The 19,957-nt window shown below is 47.4% G+C and overlaps 2 protein-coding genes and 1 non-coding gene across 3 annotated transcripts; all 3 read left to right on the top strand.

Moving 5' to 3' along the window:
* On the top strand, positions 1-890 carry LOC105047823 (uncharacterized). The gene has a single exon (XM_010926913.3). The coding sequence runs from the start codon at positions 44-46 to the stop codon at positions 581-583; it is 540 nt and encodes a 179-aa protein (XP_010925215.3). The 5' UTR covers positions 1-43; the 3' UTR covers positions 584-890.
* An 8,880-nt stretch (positions 891-9,770) lies between these two features.
* TRNAP-AGG (transfer RNA proline (anticodon AGG)) lies at positions 9,771-9,842 on the top strand. The gene has a single exon. It is a non-coding gene; the product is annotated as a tRNA-Pro (tRNA).
* Positions 9,843-10,532: 690 nt separating this feature from the next.
* On the top strand, positions 10,533-19,798 carry LOC105047824 (heme oxygenase 1, chloroplastic). The gene is made up of 4 exons (XM_010926916.4): positions 10,533-11,175; positions 14,432-14,655; positions 19,185-19,292; positions 19,459-19,798. The coding sequence occupies exons 1-4, from the start codon at positions 10,725-10,727 to the stop codon at positions 19,549-19,551; spliced, it is 876 nt and encodes a 291-aa protein (XP_010925218.1). The 5' UTR covers positions 10,533-10,724; the 3' UTR covers positions 19,552-19,798.
* Positions 19,799-19,957: the final 159 nt, after the last annotated feature.

The following is a 19,957-nucleotide window of genomic DNA, read 5'->3' as shown; positions in this document are numbered from 1 at the left end:
TGCTGGAGAAGGAACCTGCAGCTCCCCGGACTCCACAATATCCATGTCTTCGTTGAGATCTCACGGGAAGGTGGAGTTGCAAGGCCCACGACCTGCGCACCTCATGATCCGGAACGAGACTCGCAGGATCCGGAAACCTGCAAGGAATCCCGTCATCATCTACGTGGTGTCGCCCAAGATTATCCATGCCGAGGCTAGCGAATTCATGGCGTTGGTTCAGCGCCTCACAGGGCTTCCTGCTTCGCGCCCTTGCGGCGAATCATCAGCAACTCATCATCAATCCACGCCGGGGAGTACTCGGCCATTTCCGGTGAGAGTCAAGGCTCGGGTGCTGACTCACGACCCCGTCTCTCCGAATCCGATGCATGACTCCAGCCCTCCATCATCATTTGGAGTTGGTGCCCGAAAAGTGGCCGGCTCTCTGCAGGCTTCCCAGAGCTACTCGGGTCCGGGTCCTGGCCTTCCATCACCTAATTACGTGCCCTCTTCCCCCAATTACCTGGATGTCATCAGCGAGGCTGAGGCCCCGGCCGGGCACAACTACTGGTACAAGGAAGTTGGAGAATTATTCTTTAGGGATTGATATCTGCATGTGCATCCATGGTCTACGCATTTGAAGGAGCAGATGTGGCATCATTTCTACGAGAGTCTCGAGCAGCAATATCTCTGTGAAAAACTGTGCTGGTACTAATAGGATTTTCTGACTTGAATGCCACGGTCATGTATCTCGATCGGAATCCTATATATGTGTGTGTGTGTGTGTGTATTTCCCATTTCTTGTTGGCGGGTTCTTGCCGTTCCTGCGTTCCATGTCCATCGTTCCGATTCTTGTTTTATAAGTTGGCTTGTCTTCTATCTTCCCATATATAAACAACAATTTCAGATGCGCACAGATGATTTTAGTGAAACATTCAAACTGTTGTCGACATATGCAAAGGTTTTTTTGACTGAAAAATCAAGGAGATTATTGTTACTTAAAACTTCCAATTTTTGGTTTCATCCATTGTTTACATCAACTAATACATATACTCTCGTTTGCCCGAATTCTGAATATTATGTCCATAAAGACCTCCCTAAGATCTGGGAAACAATAGGAGCTCTTCAAGAAAAAGAATCTTCCTAATTAATTTTAATGATTTTATGCATGATACGAGTTTCATGTTTTTCATTTTTCGTAGTGATTTGCTGGACGTAGCAAAACTCCAAATTCGATCATCTGGATTAAAATACAATATACCAAGCAAATAATAAACTCTTTCAAAAAAGGTATATTAACACTTAATTTGTGCTATTCTAAAGACCTATCTTATATCCGAGTGCTTCGCACGCGCACGTGTAGAGGTAGCGGACAGAGTTTGGCATTTATATCGTTTTATTATTTGTTGTCCATTGTCTATGCTGGTCCTATTCATCTTGCATGTCAGATGTAAAGTTCCTTGTATTCCATCTTCCCTCTCCTTTTTATGTCTGACAAATCGTGTTTGAATGGGCACTCATCATGTTTATTGAACCATCAGATCTTGTTGGGGAATACCCACCGACCGACTTACGGTCGAAGGGGCCGACCCCGACTGGCCGACTCCGACGGCCGACCGACCGACTGGCCGACTCCGACGGCCGACCCTGACTGGCCGACCGACCGACTGGCCGACTCCGACCGACCGACTGGCCGACTCCGGCCAGGAAGTCTGATGGCCGACCCCGACTGGCCGACTCCGACGGCCGACCGACCGACTGGCCGACCCCGACGGCCGACCGACCGACTGGCCGACCCCGACTGGCCGACTCCGACCGACCGACCGGCTGGCGGCCCGACCGACCGACCGACTATCGGAGGACCCGACCGGCTGGCCACCCGACCGACTAACCAACGGCCCGACGGACGACTCTGACTGGCCGATCGTAAGTCGGGCGACAGGCCGACGGACGCCATCAGCGGCTAACTGCGGCCATTCCACGGTCCATTCCCGACCGATTGAACCCAGAGGTCCGGTAGCCGACCCACGTGAAGCTCGCCGACCGACGGAGGAGTCCGACGCCACTCTGCTGGCCACCGACCTTGGGTCGGCCGACTCCACCAACCACCGTACGGCCGCCAGACGTTGTCAGCTCTGACACGGACATGCGGCACAGTTACCTAGGGGCATTGTCCCGCCGAGAGCCGGGTCAACCCTGGTGATTAGACGGCTACACGGCGACATGACGTTTTCACGGCGGCTCTGACAGCCTACAGTGAATTGACAGTTCCTCACTTGTCCGCGCCATTAATGATGGCGCCATACCGTGCTCTACTATATATATCGGGGAAGGCAACAATGCAAGGGATCGATCCGCCCGTCTCTCCCACATACGCAGGCTCGCTCCTCTCTCCCTCTCCCTCTCTCCTTCTCAGAGCTCTCTGTCTGCATTTCACTGTTGCCCAGTCACCTCTCTGACTTGACCGTCGGAGGGTCCCCGCCGGAGCCGCCTCCGGTCAGTGCGGACTTCCTTTTGCAGGTGCACGCTTCCCGGCGATCGGGCGACGAGGCGATTGGCCGCAACAGATTGGCGCGCCAGGAAGGGGACAGCATGACAAAGACAAGAGCTCAACGATCGAGAGTCACTGGGTCGGCAAGGCGCTCTTCCCGCCGGGAAGAGGCCTCCCCGCCACCACCGGCGGCGGAGCCTAGCTCTCCGCGCCCTGCAGTGACCACGGAGGCCCAGATTGCGGCCATTGTACGGCAGATGATCGTACTGACCGACGCAGTCAAAAGCCTCCAGCAACAACCGGCAGCCCGACCTATGCCCTCCAGGAGCAGCCGCCGCCGACCGCGCCGACCCCTGTCGCCTCCATGCGAGCGCTCCCAACAGCGCTCCCACAGAGAGGAGGAGGGGCGACCACGGCGCGACGACCGACGGTCCCAGCGGCCCTCTCCTTCCCCGTTGGAACGGGCGAGGAAGGAAAAGCGGCCGCGCACACCGTCGGCCTCCCTTTCAGAATCCTCCGGAGACTCCACTCCTGGGGTCTCCCAGCATCGACGAGCGGACGACTACGAGCGACGGTTCGAGGAAATCGACCGCCGACTCGCCCAACTGCAGATGGACGGCCAGAAGTCTTCGAACGACGTCAACTTCCAGACCGTCCAACCTCTCTCCCGACTGGTCCTCGACGAGCCGATTCCCAGTCGGTTCAAGATGCCGCACGTGGAGTCTTACGACGGCTCCACCGACCCAATCGACCATCTGGAAAGCTACAAAGCTCTCATGACGATCCATGGGGCAACCGACGCTCTTTTTTGCATCGGCTTCCCCGCCACACTCCGCAAGGCTGCCAGGGCCTGGTACTCCGGTCTCCGATCGGGAAGTATCCATTCCTTCGCGCAGCTCGAGCACTCGTTCGTGGCCCATTTCAGCACCAGTCGAAAGCCACCGCGAACGTCGGACAGCCTTTTCTCCCTCAAGCAGGGGGAAAACGAGACGCTCCGACACTTCGTGGCGCGATTCAATGCGGCCACGCTTGAGGTCCGGGACCTCAACGAAGACATGGCTGTTTCAGCCATGAAGCGGGGCCTGAGGTCGTCCCGATTTACTTATTCCCTGGACAAGACCCTCCCCCGAACATATGCCGAGCTACTGAAGCGCGCATACAAGTATATGCGCGCGGACAAAGGAGCGTCCGACCGACGCTTGGCCGAGCCCAGAGGCCCGAAGGAGAAGCGGAGGAAAGGTCGGGAACCCGTCGAACCAAGCAGGCTCCCGACCGATAGTCGGGTCTCGCCACCCCGACGAATCCAAAAGTCACCCTGACGATGGAGTCCGAGACCGACGCATCGCAGGTATGACTCCTACACCCCTCTCCCCGCTCCTCGTGCGCAGATCCTGATAGAGATCGAAGGAGCGGAGAATCTACGACGGCCTCGGCCTCTGAAAGCAAAAGGCTTCGACCAACATGGCCGATCGTCGATCGCCGAATCAACCGCTCGATCATCGATCACCGAAACCGACGGCCTCGGCCTTTGAAGGCAAAAGGCTTCGACCAACATGGCCGATCGTCGATCGCCGAATCAACGGCTCGATCATCGATCGCCGAAACCGACGGCCTCGGCCTTTGAAGGCAAAAGGCTTCGACCAACATGGCCGATCGTCGATCACCGAATCAACGGCTCGATCATCGATCGCCGAAACCGACGGCCTCGGCCTTTGAAGGCAAAAGGCTCCGACCAACACGGTCGATCGTCGATCGCTGAATCAACGGCTGGATCATCGATCGCCGAAATCGACGGCCTCGGCCTCTGAAGGCAAAAGGCTCCGACCAACACGGTCGATCGCCGAATCAACGGCTGGATCATCGATCGTCGAAATCGACGGCCTCGGCCTCTGAAGGCAAAAGGCTTCGACCAACACGGCCGATCGTCGATCGCCGAATCAACGGCTCGATCACTGATCGCCGAACCGACGGCCTCGGCCTCTGAAGGCAAAAGGCTCCGACCAACACGGCCGATCGTCGATCGCCGAATCAACGGCTGGATCATCGATCGTCGAAATCGACGGCCTCGGCCTCTAAAGGCAAAAGGCTCCGACCAACACGGTCGATCGCCGAATCAACGGCTGGATCATCGATCGCCGAAATCGACGGCCTCGGCCTCTGAAGGCAAAAGGCTTCGACCAACATGGCCGATCGTCGATCGCCGAATCAACCGCTCGATCATCGATCGCCGAAACCGACGGCCTCGGCCTTTGAAGGCAAAAGGCTTCGACCAACATGGCCGATCGTCGATCGCCGAATCAACGGCTCGATCATCGATCGCCGAAACCGACGGCCTCGGCCTTTGAAGGCAAAAGGCTTCGACCAACATGGCCGATCGTCGATCGCCGAATCAACGGCTCGATCATCGATCGCCGAAACCGACGGCCTCGGCCTTTGAAGGCAAAAGGCTCCGACCAACACGGTCGATCGTCGATCGCCGAATCAACGGCTGGATCATCGATCGCCGAAATCGATGGCCTCGGCCTCTGAAGGCAAAAGGCTCCGACCAACACGGTCGATCGCCGAATCAACGGCTGGATCATCGATCGTCGAAATCGACGGCCTCGGCCTCTGAAGGCAAAAGGCTTCGACCAACACGGCCGATCGTCGATCGCCGAATCAACGGCTCGATCACTGATCGCCGAACCGACGGCCTCGGCCTCTGAAGGCAAAAGGCTCCGACCAACACGGTCGATCGTCGATCGCCGAATCAACGGCTGGATCATCGATCGTCGAAATCGACGGCCTCGGCCTCTGAAGGCAAAAGGCTCCGACCAACACGGTCGATCGCCGAATCAACGGCTGGATCATTGATCACCGAAATCGACGGCCTCGGCCTCTGAAGGCAAAAGGCTTCGACCAACACGGCCGATCGTCGATCGCCGAATCAACGGCTCGATCACTGATCGCCGAACCGACGGCCTCGGCCTCTGAAGGCAAAAGGCTCCGACCAACACGGCCGATCGTCGATCGCCGAATCAACGGCTGGATCATCGATCGTCGAAACCAACGGCCTCGACCTCTGAAGGCAAAAGGCTCCGACCAACATGGCCGATCGTCGATCGTCGAATCAACGGCTCGATCATCAATCGCCGAAATCGACGGCCTCGGCCTCTGAAGGCAAAAGGCTTCGACCAACATGGCCGATCGTCGATCGTCGAATCAACGGTTGGATCATCGATCGCCGAACCGACGGCCTCGGCCTCTGAAGGCAAAAGGCTCCGACCAACATGGCCGATCGTCGATCGCCGAATCAACGGCTCGATCATCGATCGCCGAAACCGATGGCCTCGGCCTCTGAAGGCAAAAGGCTCCGACCAACATGGTCGATCGTCGATCGCCGAATCAACGGCTCGATCACTGATCGCCGAACCGACGGCCTCGCCTCTGAAGGCAAAAGGCTTCGACCAACATGGCCGATCGTCGATCGTCGAATCAATGGCTGGATCATCGATCGCCGAACCGACGGCCTCGGCCTCTGAAGGCAAAAGGCTCCGACCAACATGGCCGATCGTCGATCGCCGAATCAACGGCTCGATCATCGATCGCCGAAACCGACGGCCTCGGCCTTTGAAGGCAAAAGGCTCCGACCAACACGGTCGATCATCAATCGCCGAATCAACGGCTGGATCATCGATCGCCGAAATCGACGGCCTCGGCCTCTGAAGGCAAAAGGCTCCGACCAACACGGTCGATCGCCGAATCAACGGCTGGATCATCGATCGTCGAAATCGACGGCCTCGACCTCTGAAGGCAAAAGGCTTCGACCAATACGGCCGATCGTCGATCGCCGAATCAACGGCTCGATCACTGATCGCCGAACCGACGGCCTCGGCCTCTGAAGGCAAAAGGCTCCGACCAACACGGCTGATCGTCGATCGCCGAATCAACGGCTGGATCATCGATCGCCGAAATCGACGGCCTCGGCCTCTGAAGGCAAAAGGCTCCGACCAACACGGTCGATCGCCGAAATCGACGGCCTCGGCCTCTGAAGGCAAAAGGCTTCGACCAACACGGCCGATCGTCGATCGTCGAATCAACGGCTCGATCACTGATCGCCGAACCGACGGCCTCGGCCTCTGAAGGCAAAAGGCTCCGACCAACACGGCCGATCGTCGATCGCCGAATCAACGGCTGGATCATCGATCGCCGAAACCGACGGCCTCGACCTCTGAAGGCAAAAGGCTCCGACCAACATGGCCGATCGTCGATCGCCGAATCAACGGCTCGATCATCGATCGCCGAAATCGACGGCCTCGGCCTCTGAAGGCAAAAGGCTTCGACCAACATGGCCGATCGTCGATCGCCGAATCAACGGCTGGATCATCGATCGCCGAACCGACGGCCTCGGCCTCTGAAGGCAAAAGGCTCCGACCAACATGGCCGATCGTCGATCGCCGAATCAACGGCTGGATCATCGATCGTCGAAATCAACGGCCTCGGCCTCTGAAGGCAAAAGGCTTCGACCAACATGGCCGATCGTCGATCGCCGAATCAACCGCTCGATCATCGATCGCCGAAACGGACGGCCTCGGCCTTTGATGGCAAAAGGCTTCGACCAACATGGCCGATCATCGATCGCCAAATCAACGGCTCGATCATCGATCGCCGAAACCGACGGCCTCGGCCTTTGAAGGCAAAAGGCTTCAACCAACATGGCCGATCGTCGATCGCCGAATCAACGGCTCGATCATCGATCGCCGAAACCGACGGCCTCGACCTTTGAAGGCAAAAGGCTCCGACCAACACGGTCGATCGTCGATCGCCGAATCAACGGCTGGATCATCGATCGCCGAAATCGACGGCCTCGGCCTCTGAAGGCAAAAGGCTCCGACCAATACGGTCGATCGCCGAATCAACGGCTGGATCATCGATCGTCGAAATCGACGGCCTCGGCCTCTGAAGGCAAAAGGCTTCGACCAACACGGCCGATCGTCGATCGCCGAATCAACGGCTCGATCACTGATCGTCGAACCGACGGCCTCGGCCTCTGAAGGCAAAAGGCTCCGACCAACACGGCCGATCGTCGATCGCCGAATCAACGGCTGGATCATCGATCGCCGAAACCGACGGCCTCGACCTCTGAAGGCAAAAGGCTCCGACCAACATGGCCGATCGTCGATCGCCGAATCAACGGCTCGATCATCGATCGCCGAAATCGACGGCCTCGGCCTCTGAAGGCAAAAGGCTTCGACCAACATGGCTGATCGTCGATCGCCGAATCAACGGCTGGATCATCGATCGCCGAACCGACGGCCTCGGCCTCTGAAGGCAAAAGGCTCCGACCAACATGGCCGATCGTCGATCGCCGAATCAACGGCTCGATCATCGATCGCCGAAACCGATGGCCTCGGCCTCTGAAGGCAAAAGGCTCCGACCAACATGATCGATCGTCGATCGCCGAATCAACGGCTCGATCACTGATCGCCGAACCGACGGCCTCGCCTCTGAAGGCAAAAGGCTTCGACCAACATGGCCGATCGTCGATCGCCGAATCAACGGCTGGATCATCGATCGCCGAACCGACGGCCTCGCCTCTGAAGGCAAAAGGCTTCGACCAACATGGCCGATCGTCGATCGCCGAATCAATGGCTGGATCATCGATCGCCGAAATCGACGGCCTCGGCCTCTGAAGGCAAAGGGCTTCGAATAATGCGGCTGGCTAACTTGCCGACTTAGCTTCGACTAAGAAGGGCAAAACGCCAAGATGACCGCAGTCGCATTCGCGACATACCGATCTGGTCACGACCGATCGAAGGATATTCGGCTTGCCACCGTTTATCATACATCCCGACGAATACGTCCGACCAAGGGCTGGACAATGGGTATTCGACTTGCCATCGCTATCCTATCCGAATACGTCGGATGCTACTCGACTATCAGATTCTGCAGAATGATCGTGTCGACGAGCAACGTTCGGAGGATGGCCGACCTCCGACCCGACGTGCATGCTCGACCTACAGTCGGGACGATCGATATTGGATCGTTCGTTGATATGATCGCCAGAGTCGGGGCAGGAAAAGATGGAACACCACTCCTTTCGTCCGAAGCCGTCGCCCACGTGTTCACGCGAGCCAACACGACATCGGGCTCAGGAGTGGAGGGGGGCAACTGTTGGGGAATACCCACCGACCGACTTACGGTCGAAGGGGCCGACCCCGACTGGCCGACTCCGACGGCCGACCGACCGACTGGCCGACTCCGACGGCCGACCCTGACTGGCCGACCGACCGACTGGCCGACTCCGACCGACCGACTGGCCGACTCCGGCCAGGAAGTCTGATGGCCGACCCCGACTGGCCGACTCCGACGGCCGACCGACCGACTGGCCGACCCCGACGGCCGACCGACCGACTGGCCGACCCCGACTGGCCGACTCCGACCGACCGACCGGCTGGCGGCCCGACCGACCGATCGACTATCGGAGGACCCGACCGGCTGGCCGCCCGACCAACTAACCAACGGCCCGACGGACGACTCTGACTGGCCGATCGTAAGTCGGGCGACAGGCCGACGGACGCCATCAGCGGCTAACTGCGGCCATTCCACGGTCCATTCCCGACCGACTGAACCCAGAGGTCCGGTAGCCGACCCACGTGAAGCTCGCCGACCGACGGAGGAGTCCGACGCCACTCTGCTGGCCACCGACCTTGGGTCGGCCGACTCCACCAACCACCGTACGGCCGCCAGACGTTGTCAGCTCTGACACGGACATGCGGCACAGTTACCTAGGGGCATTGTCCCGCCGAGAGCCGGGTCAACCCTGGTGATTAGACGGCTACACGGCGACATGACGTTTTCACGGCGGCTCTGACAGCCTACAGTGAGTTGACAGTTCCTCACTTGTCCGCGCCATTAATGATGGCGCCATACCGTGCTCTACTATATATACTGGGGAAGGCAACAATGCAAGGGATCGATCCGCCCGTCTCTCCCACATACGCAGGCTCGCTCCTCTCTCCCTCTCCCTCTCTCCTTCTCAGAGCTCTCTGTCTGCATTTCACTGTTGCCCAGTCACCTCTCTGACTTGACCGTCGGAGGGTCCCCGCCGGAGCTGCCTCCGGTCAGTGCGGACTTCCTTTTGCAGGTGCACGCTTCCCGGCGATCGAGCGACGAGGCGATTGGCCGCAACAGATCTCTAGCTAGCCAGAGGTTTTTTCTTTTCAAAGATAAAATTTAGTCTTCACATTGCCAGGAGTGTCTGGGAAATGCCAGTGCCAGCGAGAGTAACAAATATTATAGAGAGACAACACTGGGGACACCCGAGCATTTGGTCTAGTGGTATGATTCTCGCTTAGGGTGCGAGAGGTCCCGAGTTCAATTCTCGGAATGCCCCTATGTTATATATGAAATATCCTAGGACGCCACACAAAGAAGAGAGAGAAGAAAGGCGAGCAAAAAGGATGCAGCGGGGTCCATCACTTCCTCGCTTCCATTCCCTCTTCCTTCTCTTCTCTCTCTCTTTTATATTTTTCTTTTGCACGAAGAGAGGATCCGATCACCGCGGCTTTTCTTATGCCTTGGAAGAGAAGGATAAAGCAGAAAATATATATATATATATATATATATTTTAATTAAATTTTTTTATAAAAAATATAAAAAATAAATTTTTTAAATTTATAATTTTATTTTTTTAAATCAAATAAAATTAAAAAAAATTGAGAGCCAATGAACCTTTTCTAATCCTCATTTTACTCTTTTAACGATAAAAAATAAAATTTAAATTATATTTTAATTTTAAAATTTATTTTAAATATCCCATCCAAGTCTCCTATACAATTAAGGCTCGTGTGGACGAAAAAAATTAATAAAAATAAAAAATAAAAAAATATTTTTTTTATTTTTTTCTAAATTTATTGGATTTTTTATAAAAATATAATAATAATAATAGATTATAATATTTTTTATTTTTAAGTAAATTAAAAAAATTATTTTTTTCTTTTTCTAACTTCCAACCAAGAAAGAGATATATATATATATATATATATATAATATTTTTTCTCTCCTTACTAATATTTTCTTTTCTCCTCCTTTCATTCTTCGAAATCCCAACCAAGGATCTTTCGGCTCCTCCACTCTTCTTCAGTCTTCGCACCCTCAGGTCCCAGCAAGAAACAGAACATTCAAAAAGAAAGGCTCCTCTCCATTAATCCATCCTTTCTTCACGCCTTTTTTTTTTTCCTGCCTTTCCGTTTCCTTCCACCACCAAACCCCTGCGATGGCTTCTACGCTACACATCTCCCAGTCCCACGCCTTCTCCCCCACCGCTGCAGTGGCCCACGTCAAGCCTTTCGTCTCCCTACCTCCTCGGAACCCTATCTTCCAGTCCTGGCACCCCCTCCGCCACCGCCGCGGCAGAGTCAGCGAGTGCCCGCCCCATCGCGGGTTGTTCCTCAGGTTCCGGACCCCCTTCGTCGTCTTCGCGGCCACGATGGCGGAGATGCCCAAGAAGGACCGGTCCTCCGCCAAGGGGTTCGTGGAGGAGATGCGGGCCGTCGCCATGAAGCTGCATACGAGGGACCAGGCCAAGGAAGGGGAGAAGGAACCTGATTCCCCCCCTGTCGTTAAGTGGGAGCCCTCTCTCCAGGGCTATCTCAGGTTCCTCGTCGACAGCAAGCTGGTCTACGACACCCTCGAGACCATCGTCCACAAGGCATCCCATCCCTGGTGTAAGCTTTTCCCTTTTTTCTTCTTTTTCTTTGAGCTTCTTGGTTGGTTAACTGGTTGAGTGGTTGATTGATGCCCTTCCTTCAAACGTCCAAGCGATGATCGCGGATCATCTATTCGAGCTATTCTCTTATCTCTTAGACTTTTTTTTTTCAAAGAAAAAAATAAAGAACTTGACTTTTAATCGCAAATTCGGAACTTTTGTTGAGCTTCACGAGCAGCTGATGCTGGATGCCTCAAATTTCATACATTAGGTTTTCATGCTTGCTCTTATATTTTCCTCAAACAGATACTTTCGCATTGAAATTGGATTCAGAGATTTTTTTAATTTTCCACATTTCGATTTATGGAGCCCTCTGCTTGTCATAAACCTGATATCCTCCGGGTTGAGGTAGACATGGGCGTGACAGGGAATTGGAGGTCTCCCTGGTGAATCGTAGCTAATAGGAAATTAGCTACATGGATATATTTGTGCCAGATCAATTTATTCGCACTATGAACTTCTTGGTTTGCTTTTACTGCAAGTTCATGTTTTCAGGTCAGCTGCATAGATTCTGGACATCTTGACTGGCCTGCAAGGTTAAATCATGAAAGTATTGTGTTTCCTATATTTTTTTTTTTTGGTGTGAAAAAAGGTTGGTGGGAGCATGACTATTGCATCTTAGGGATGCTTTAGGAACTCTATACGACTCTGGAAAGTGGGTCCAAATGATTTTCATCACTCATTTACTCTTTCTATTGGTAATTAAGGCTGTCAGTGATGTTCTCTCCTTGGTTTTCAGACATTAGAGCCTTGAAACATTCCTTATACTTGAGTTGGAAGATCCTACGTCTTGTTTCTTTCTGCTCATGATACCCTCCTCAGCATGCTGGATATGAGAAAGGGCTTATAATCACATGACTTCAGTTGGTATTAATCTTAAAAGTTCTGATCTATTCTGCAATTGCTGGTAAAATGTTCATGAATTGGTTTGGAGACATAAATGCATTATTTGAGGGAGGCACATGCAACTGTTTTAACATATGTAAATATCTGCCAGTTTCAATGATTATTTCTTTCTCCTTCTAGACTAAATGCAGAACCTTTTGTCTTTTGAGGGAAAACATTGTTGACTAATGCTAGAATACTAGCATTTTTTTCTTTCCCAATTTAGGTTGCAGACAATTTACAGAACCTGACCAGACAATTATTTCCTCCCTATGATGTGTTAGAAATTTTGTGCCGGTGTGTCAGTGATTGTTGGAAAGTTGCTTGGTTTGATCTAAGTTTGATTAAGTTGGCATGCAGGGTAAAGAGAATAAAAAATGAGAGCTGGGCTTGGTATTAAGATATTGCATAATCTGTGTTTTATCTTTTCTTATCTCAAATATTCTTTTTTTTTAAATGCCCAGTTAGATGCAGTAGCACACATAGGTTGACTGAAATCAGGTGGTTAGCATACACCTCATTTTCTGACATGGCAAGATGATGTGATATTGGAGGTGAAATATTTTCACATCAAAAGTTTTTCGAAGAAGAACAATGCACTTCTATTTGTGTGTTGTTTCCTCAACAAAAGTAAAAATCTATGCTTATCTTTTAGTGTAATGATTAGATGTTAGGATATCACTTATTCTGCTAGTAGTTACTCATATGTATATTGATAATGTTTACTCTTGACACAATATTCCCAGTGTGATGGTCTAATTATCCTTCTCCTTTTCCTTTTGATCTCTTTTTGTTGACAACAACAGAAAATCAAGGTAGTGAAAATTGATCAGATGGTACCGGTATAACTATGTCTTTATAAGCGTTGTGTCTAGAACCATTATTTTTAGTTTCTCAAATGTTTAACTCAAGATCTAAATTTACCACTTAGTGCCTATATCGGACTGGGCCCTCGGGGTTTAATGCTAACATTTGGCATGCTTTGAAACAATGATGAATGACACTGTTATATCACTGAATATTTAAAAATGAATGATGCCATGATCTGTGTGTGTGTGTGTGTGTGTGTGTGTTTATCCACGTATATGTATATATAGACTGTTTTGACTTGTTTTATATTATCAAGAAGCTAGTTTTGAAAATTGAATTTTTGTTTATATAAATAATTAAAAACACAATCATTTTGGATTGATATTGCTGTTTCCGATAATATGCATTAATACACCATGTCAATAAATTCATATTACAATTTATTGTCAAGATAATTTTATCTGAAAGTCACATTTTATTGCAATAAAGGGGGAGTTTGATTCTTATAATTATTCAATGGCTCTGTACGTAGCAACCTGTATCACAAAACAGTGTGCTGTAGGTGTGACAAGTCAATTTATAGCCTGACTACATGGAGTTCTGTTTTGTGTTTGTGAGTGCTTGTATAATTAATATATCATACTTTAACCCACACTCAAGCTCAAAAGATCCATTATTTTATACAAAATGAAGAAGGTAAGAAAGATGTTGAAAAGTTGGACTTTACATAATTATGTGTGAAGTTTGAGATGTAAGGAGTTCCATTATAACTTTTTATGTTGTCTGTGTTGGGTGATTTTTTATTTTATTTTATTTTATCTTTTTCTGTTGAGGGGGTTGGGGTTGGTTCTTTATTTGCATTATTACTTCCACTCATTATCAATGCATTTAAAGACAAACAGGATGGTCTATGAAGGGTTTTGGGTGGGGGGCTACTTACTTAAGTTGGCCTTGGCTGCTCTTTGGATCCAACAGCTGGTAAACTAGTCTAGCTTGCCCCTAATCCTACCATTTAGATTGTTCATATACATAAAATATAATTTTTGTATGAATATCAACATATATGTATTCCTATTAAAATGATAATATCTCTATGGTGCCTTTTTATTTTCAATTTAGCGTTCCTTCTGAGAATATTCCTGAGTCCAAACTTGAGCAGCAACATCATTAATACAACCTGGATTTGTAAGTTAATTTGTGTCTCTCCTTGTTCATCACAACTTACAAGCAATATGTAAACAAAAGAAGAAGATGGTTGCATTTCAATTATGTGATCAGCTTGATGGAGGTAGTTCAAATTTTCAATCACCTTATAGTTATTGGACTTAATTGAGTATATAGTCAAGTATAAAATTCGTAGCAGCTTGATCGTATGAAGGAAAGCAGCAGGTGATATGTTAATATATCCCATTGTTGTTAAGTCTATATAAGGAGTTTGTTTGATTAATATCTCAGCAATCAAGCTGAATAGAGCAGTTTGAATATATTTCATATTGGAAAATGTGTTTTCTTGGTTGCAGATGCTGAATTCAGGGACACAGGATTAGAAAGGTCAGAGAAATTGACGAAGGATCTAGAATGGTTCAAGGAACAGGGTCATGTCATTCCTGAACCATCTTCTTCTGGGATTTCTTATGCTTGTTATCTGGAAGAGCTGTCAGAAAAAGATCCTCAAGCATTCATCTGCCATTTTTACAATGTATATTTTGCTCATACTGCTGGTGGTCGAATTATTGGCAAAAAGGTATGTTTTCTTTTGTGTTTCACTTAAGTACGTTATTAAAATGCCTCAAGATTAATCTCTTTAACTTGTCAAGTTTCAAGTATAGGTGCATACCAAATTCAAACATTCATCTGTTGCTTTCTTGCTTTGTATGCTAAACTGGTTCTGAGGATATTCAACTTGAATTCTGAAATTATAAGGTGCCTAGTTGATTCACTTATGAATAACTTTTCTCAGAGTGGACGAAGACTTGCATTGTTCCTCAAGTTGTAAATAATTTCCAGAGCATTGTTCTTCAGTTGTAAATAACTTCCAGTGCCATTGTTGCATCTTAATTCTGCATTGATGGTTATCATAGGTATTCATGTTTGGGCAAAGCAGTCACACATATTGGAAACCTTTTGGAAAGCTGCTGTCCTATAAATCTTGCACCTGAAGTTCAAAATAAAACTTAGGAAAGCTGCTGCCTTATTAATCTTGCCCTCTTCTTTAAAAATCTTCAAATGCGTCCTTTGAGTCTCAAAGTGACCCAATGTGGTCCTGTGGCCCTTAAACCAGTAGATGTCATTAGCTGGCCATTTCAAAAGACAAAAATGCCCTCACCTTCTTCAACCTTCTTCGGCACCAACAGCAATTGTCAAACACACCAGCACCGATTGCCCCTCTAACATAGATGACCCCTCAAATTATGGCCTTGACCAAAGAAAAAAATGAATAGATTGGGTTTGATTGTTTTGATTCTAGGTATTGCTTTTTGATTAAATGATCCCATGGATTTCAACTATCACAGACCATGAGTTATAATTTATGAATAGAGTGGATGATGGAGACAACCCCAACGAGGAGCTGAGAAGACCCATCAAAATTCTTAGTGGAATTTGAGGGAGCAACTAGGGTTGTGCAAGAAGGCCACCGAACATAAGTAGGAGAGCAAGTCATAATCATCGGAATTGGTTGGATGGGTGTTATTGCTAAAGCTCCTCTTTGCTGGAGTCACTGCCATTTTCATCATTACCGAAGTGGCAACAACAAGTGTGGTGACACTCGCTGATAGAGCCACTAGATTTACCAATTGAGTGAAGGCAAAAGGTTGGGCAGCCTAGGGGAAAGGTTTAGGGCCCCAATCTTGAGCTTGTTTTCTCATTCCTCTACCTTAATCCCCTCCGGTCCTTCCCTCAATTCCTACAATCCCCTTCCTTAATTCAATCAAAAAAATGCCCTTCGGCCCCTCTTGCATTGCTGACACCTTGCTGCTGCCAAGCTGGAGGAAATCCCTTGCTATGTATGCATTATCATCTGACAAGTCCAAGGCGATCTCCTTCCCCCTTTCTTGGGCTTTCTCTAGTGAGATGATCGCTCTCAAGTCCCTACTTTTCTTGGAGCCTCAGCTTGGGGTTCTTACAAAGGTAGCACAGGGCCAGCTCCTGGGGGGTGGCAGCAAAGGTGCTACGACGAGGTACGTCCAAAGAGTTGAGTAGGCCTTTCTGAGAGGTAAATAAATCTCACTTTGAATCTTTTTGGATGGGCCCCGTCGGGTGTGGGCTTCTCGCTACTATCAACGCTGCAAAAAGACTAGATTTTGGGCTAGAAATTTCAAGATTGAGGGTGTTAGGATTCGATTGGGTGTCGAACCTCAAAGAGGAGCCTTGTGGGAGAATGGAGTCGATGAACATGGTGGAATTGGGGAAGGAAACAAGGAGAAAGGAGGCAAGAGAAGGGATGCAAGAGGTCAAACGAGAGGGTTTTGCGGGAGAGATTAGTGTTTGGCAGGGAGTTTAAGGAGGCAATCTCTCTCTCTCTCTCTCTCTCTCTCTCTCTCGCTCACACTCGAGCTCTCAGCCCATCCTCTTGGCTCCTCGTTAGGGTCGTGGTCTTCATTTTCTCGCATCCATTCATCAGTCTATTTCTTGACCGTGTTGCACTTGAATGAGCATATGTCCTAGTAGTGGGTGCCATAGCTGGTAAAGCAGTTGCCAAGGATAGGGTATATACCTTGATAGTGGCACCATGACTCCATCCCAAACAAATGATAATAAGGGTATCTTGATCAAACAATGAATTTATAATATCGTGTGATGGTCATATGCCAGGAGATAAATGGTAGGACCACATTGGGTCACTTTGGAAACTCAAAGGACTCATTGGAAAAATTTAAAGAAGAGAGGGTGTGAATCACCTAAACTAGAGAGGGTGAAAGTGTAATTTCCCCTAGTAATGTGGTCCAACTATTGCCAATATATTTGGGGTTGTGTCTTATAAACAATGAATTGATGTTGGGGCTTGGTGCTCTTGATCTAAAGTAATCATAGGGATCATGGAATAGAAATGCTTGGATGCTTGCTCTCTGTGCTTCAAAAATGTTAATCTTATCTGGACAATATCCGTATTCTGGCAAATATTACTTAGATTGTTTCTAAAAATAATTGTCTTAGATAAAATGATGTGTTTTTGTGGAATTTTTTTTGTCAACATTTTATAGGGATACATTAGGCTTGAATCTTTAGAAGAGCTATAGCATGTTTTCTTATGTCCATATTATAGATGCCAAATAAAATTATATATGAGATCCAATTGTTTCCATCACCAGCTGTATTGGCTTAAATCTGTACTTGTGACAAACATGGTACTTTAATGTTCTGTGCAAAGATAGGTGAACGCGATGTACCATCGCATGCTGGTTTAGTCATCCCATTTGATTCAGATATTTGATTCCATTCATACTTTTTTGTGACTTACTTGTTATAATGTGAATAATTCTCGACTACATGGTGATTTTTGTAAAATGTTGGGTCTAATTTCTTTTCGCTATTTGCTCAAAGAATCAAGGGAAGCAATTCATTGTAATATTGATGGCATCCAATAATCCCTCGATGCTTATATTATTTTGCAGATTGCATTAAATTTATAATTGGCATATGATAACACTTTATATTTTAACTATACATTCCAACCTCATAAGTTACTTAGGGCTCGTTTCGTTTGCGGGAAGTGGAGGGGGGAAATGCAATTCCTGGAAAGTGGAGGGGGTTTCTTTGTTCGGTTGGAGTTTTAAGAGGAGAGAGAATAGAAAAAACTCTTTCTATGGAAAGATACTTTTCACGTTTCATGGAAAGCATAAACTCATATAGGAGGTGGATTTTAGGACTTCCCATACGATGGGAATTGGTGGCCGTTTTTTTCTTTCCAAAAATATCCTTTTAATATTGTTCTTATAAATATTAATATTATATTATATTAATATTTATATTGATATAGTATAATATTTATATTCATATAAATATCATAATATTTATAATATATTGATATTATTTTAATATTTATACTGATGTAATATTTTTATTAATATTAATATGGTATTTATATTAATATATTAATATTATATCAATACATATATATATTAATGTTGTATTAATATAATAAATTATTATGATTTAATGTTATATTATATTAATATTTTTACATTTATTTTAATATAAATATTATATTAATATTTATATAGAGTTTAGAAGTAAAAAGGTATGATTTTTTATCTATTAAGGGTATAATAGGTATTTTATATATTTTTCTCAGGTGGATGCTCATCCAAACAAAAAGCATTATGGAATAAGCCATTTTTTCACGATCAAACAAACATACCAAAATCATATTCCCAAGTATCATAACCCCAGGAAGTAACTTTTTAGGAAGAAAAGTTATTCCTGTAGTCCTTAATACTTGCACTGTGAGGTGATCGGTAATAATTTACAAATTTTAAACTGCTATTGTGAAGCAATGGATTTCTTTCTTAGAAAATAATTGTCATACCCATCCACCATGGCAACTGCAGAGGCTCATCATTAATGCTTTGTTTGGCTGCTAAGAAAGTAAGAGAAAAGAAAGTTTGCTGGAGGGCAATTCTTTTCCGATGTTTGATAGTGAAGACGATAGTCAAAAAGTAAATTCTGAGAAAAAGATATAGCATATAAGCTTTCTTAACCATTACCTTAATGAAAGATTGCGATTGGGGTAAAGAATATCAAGAGTTTGTTCCTTTTTAGGGATTTATATAAGATAAGAATATCACTATTCCCGTCTATCAACTTCTGTACTTCATTTCTTAGAACAACCAAACGGTGAATATATCAGGAGTTCTTTTCTTTGCTGGTCTCTTCCACTAGAATTAAAAAGCTTGCACTTTCTCTGCAGCCCAAGAGAACCCAAACGTAAAGCAGTTGTGTTGGAAAATGGGTATTCCTGGTACAAAGGACTGAGATTAAAAATGGAATTGGCTGTCTAAACTGGCAAGGACTGGTATCCAGAAGCAATGGTTGTATGAAACAACACATAATATAGGAGCACACCCTTTGGGCAGGAAAGTCACGCTTTTCCTTTGTGATAATAGGACAAACCAACCTAATTTGCTGGCACAAAATAAAGAGAGGAGAAATCCATAGCAATAACTTTTGTAAGCACATCTTATTGTAGCTGATATGTGCTTGTAAGTTGAAAACATTTGCCACCTGCGTCCTTTGCAATATGTTTAGCTGAACTTCGTCCCTGTCCCCTCCCAGGTGGCTGAGAAGATCTTGAACAACGAGGAGCTGGAATTCTACAAGTGGGATGGGGATCTCTCCCAACTGTTGCAGAATGTGAGAGAGAAGCTTAACCAAGTTGCTTCTGTAAGACAACCTTATCTAGGTTCTTCTCAAAAGTTTGTAATATCAAGCATCCATTTCTGTTCTTCATTACTTCTGAGGTTCCTTTGAAATTTTTCGTGACTGCTGGAATGAATACCTTGCATTTTATGTATCTCACATGGGGATATCTGTCTATTGCCTTGCCCAGAGCTGGTCTACAGAGGAGAAGAACCATTGCTTGGAGGAGACTGAAAAGTCATTCAAATTTTCAGGAGAGATACTCCGTTTAATACTGTCTTAACAAGCACTGAATCCTGCTGTACTGTCAAACCGTGGATATTCTTTGAGCAAAACATTTGCATAGGGAAGGACTGTTCAGGATAAATCCTGTGCCTTTGCATCGACTCTTGTAATCATGCTACCTGTCACCTGCAAAAGTTGTTTCTTGAATAATTCTGTTGTCAAACTTGGAGCGAAAAATACTCCTAGTCGATGTGGAAGAAAAAAAATTATTGATGTATAGATGAAAGTGATCGTCTTCCATGATATAGCTGCATGGCTTGGCTGTGTAACTGTAAGCAGTATGAAAAGGCAGGTGCTGTGGATGATCGTGGCATTTGAACTGGTCCATGGTTGGTTGGAGTAATTAATGCAATTGATTATGGTCTGGTTTAAATGATTGCTGTGGCATTAAGAAGCAAAACGCA

Source organism: Elaeis guineensis, chromosome 7, assembly GCF_000442705.2.
Source record: "Elaeis guineensis isolate ETL-2024a chromosome 7, EG11, whole genome shotgun sequence".
NCBI classification, from domain to species: Eukaryota; Viridiplantae; Streptophyta; class Magnoliopsida; order Arecales; family Arecaceae; genus Elaeis; species Elaeis guineensis.
The sequence above is the reverse complement of the archived record's forward strand: the minus strand, read 5'-3'. Positions and strand labels throughout refer to the sequence as shown.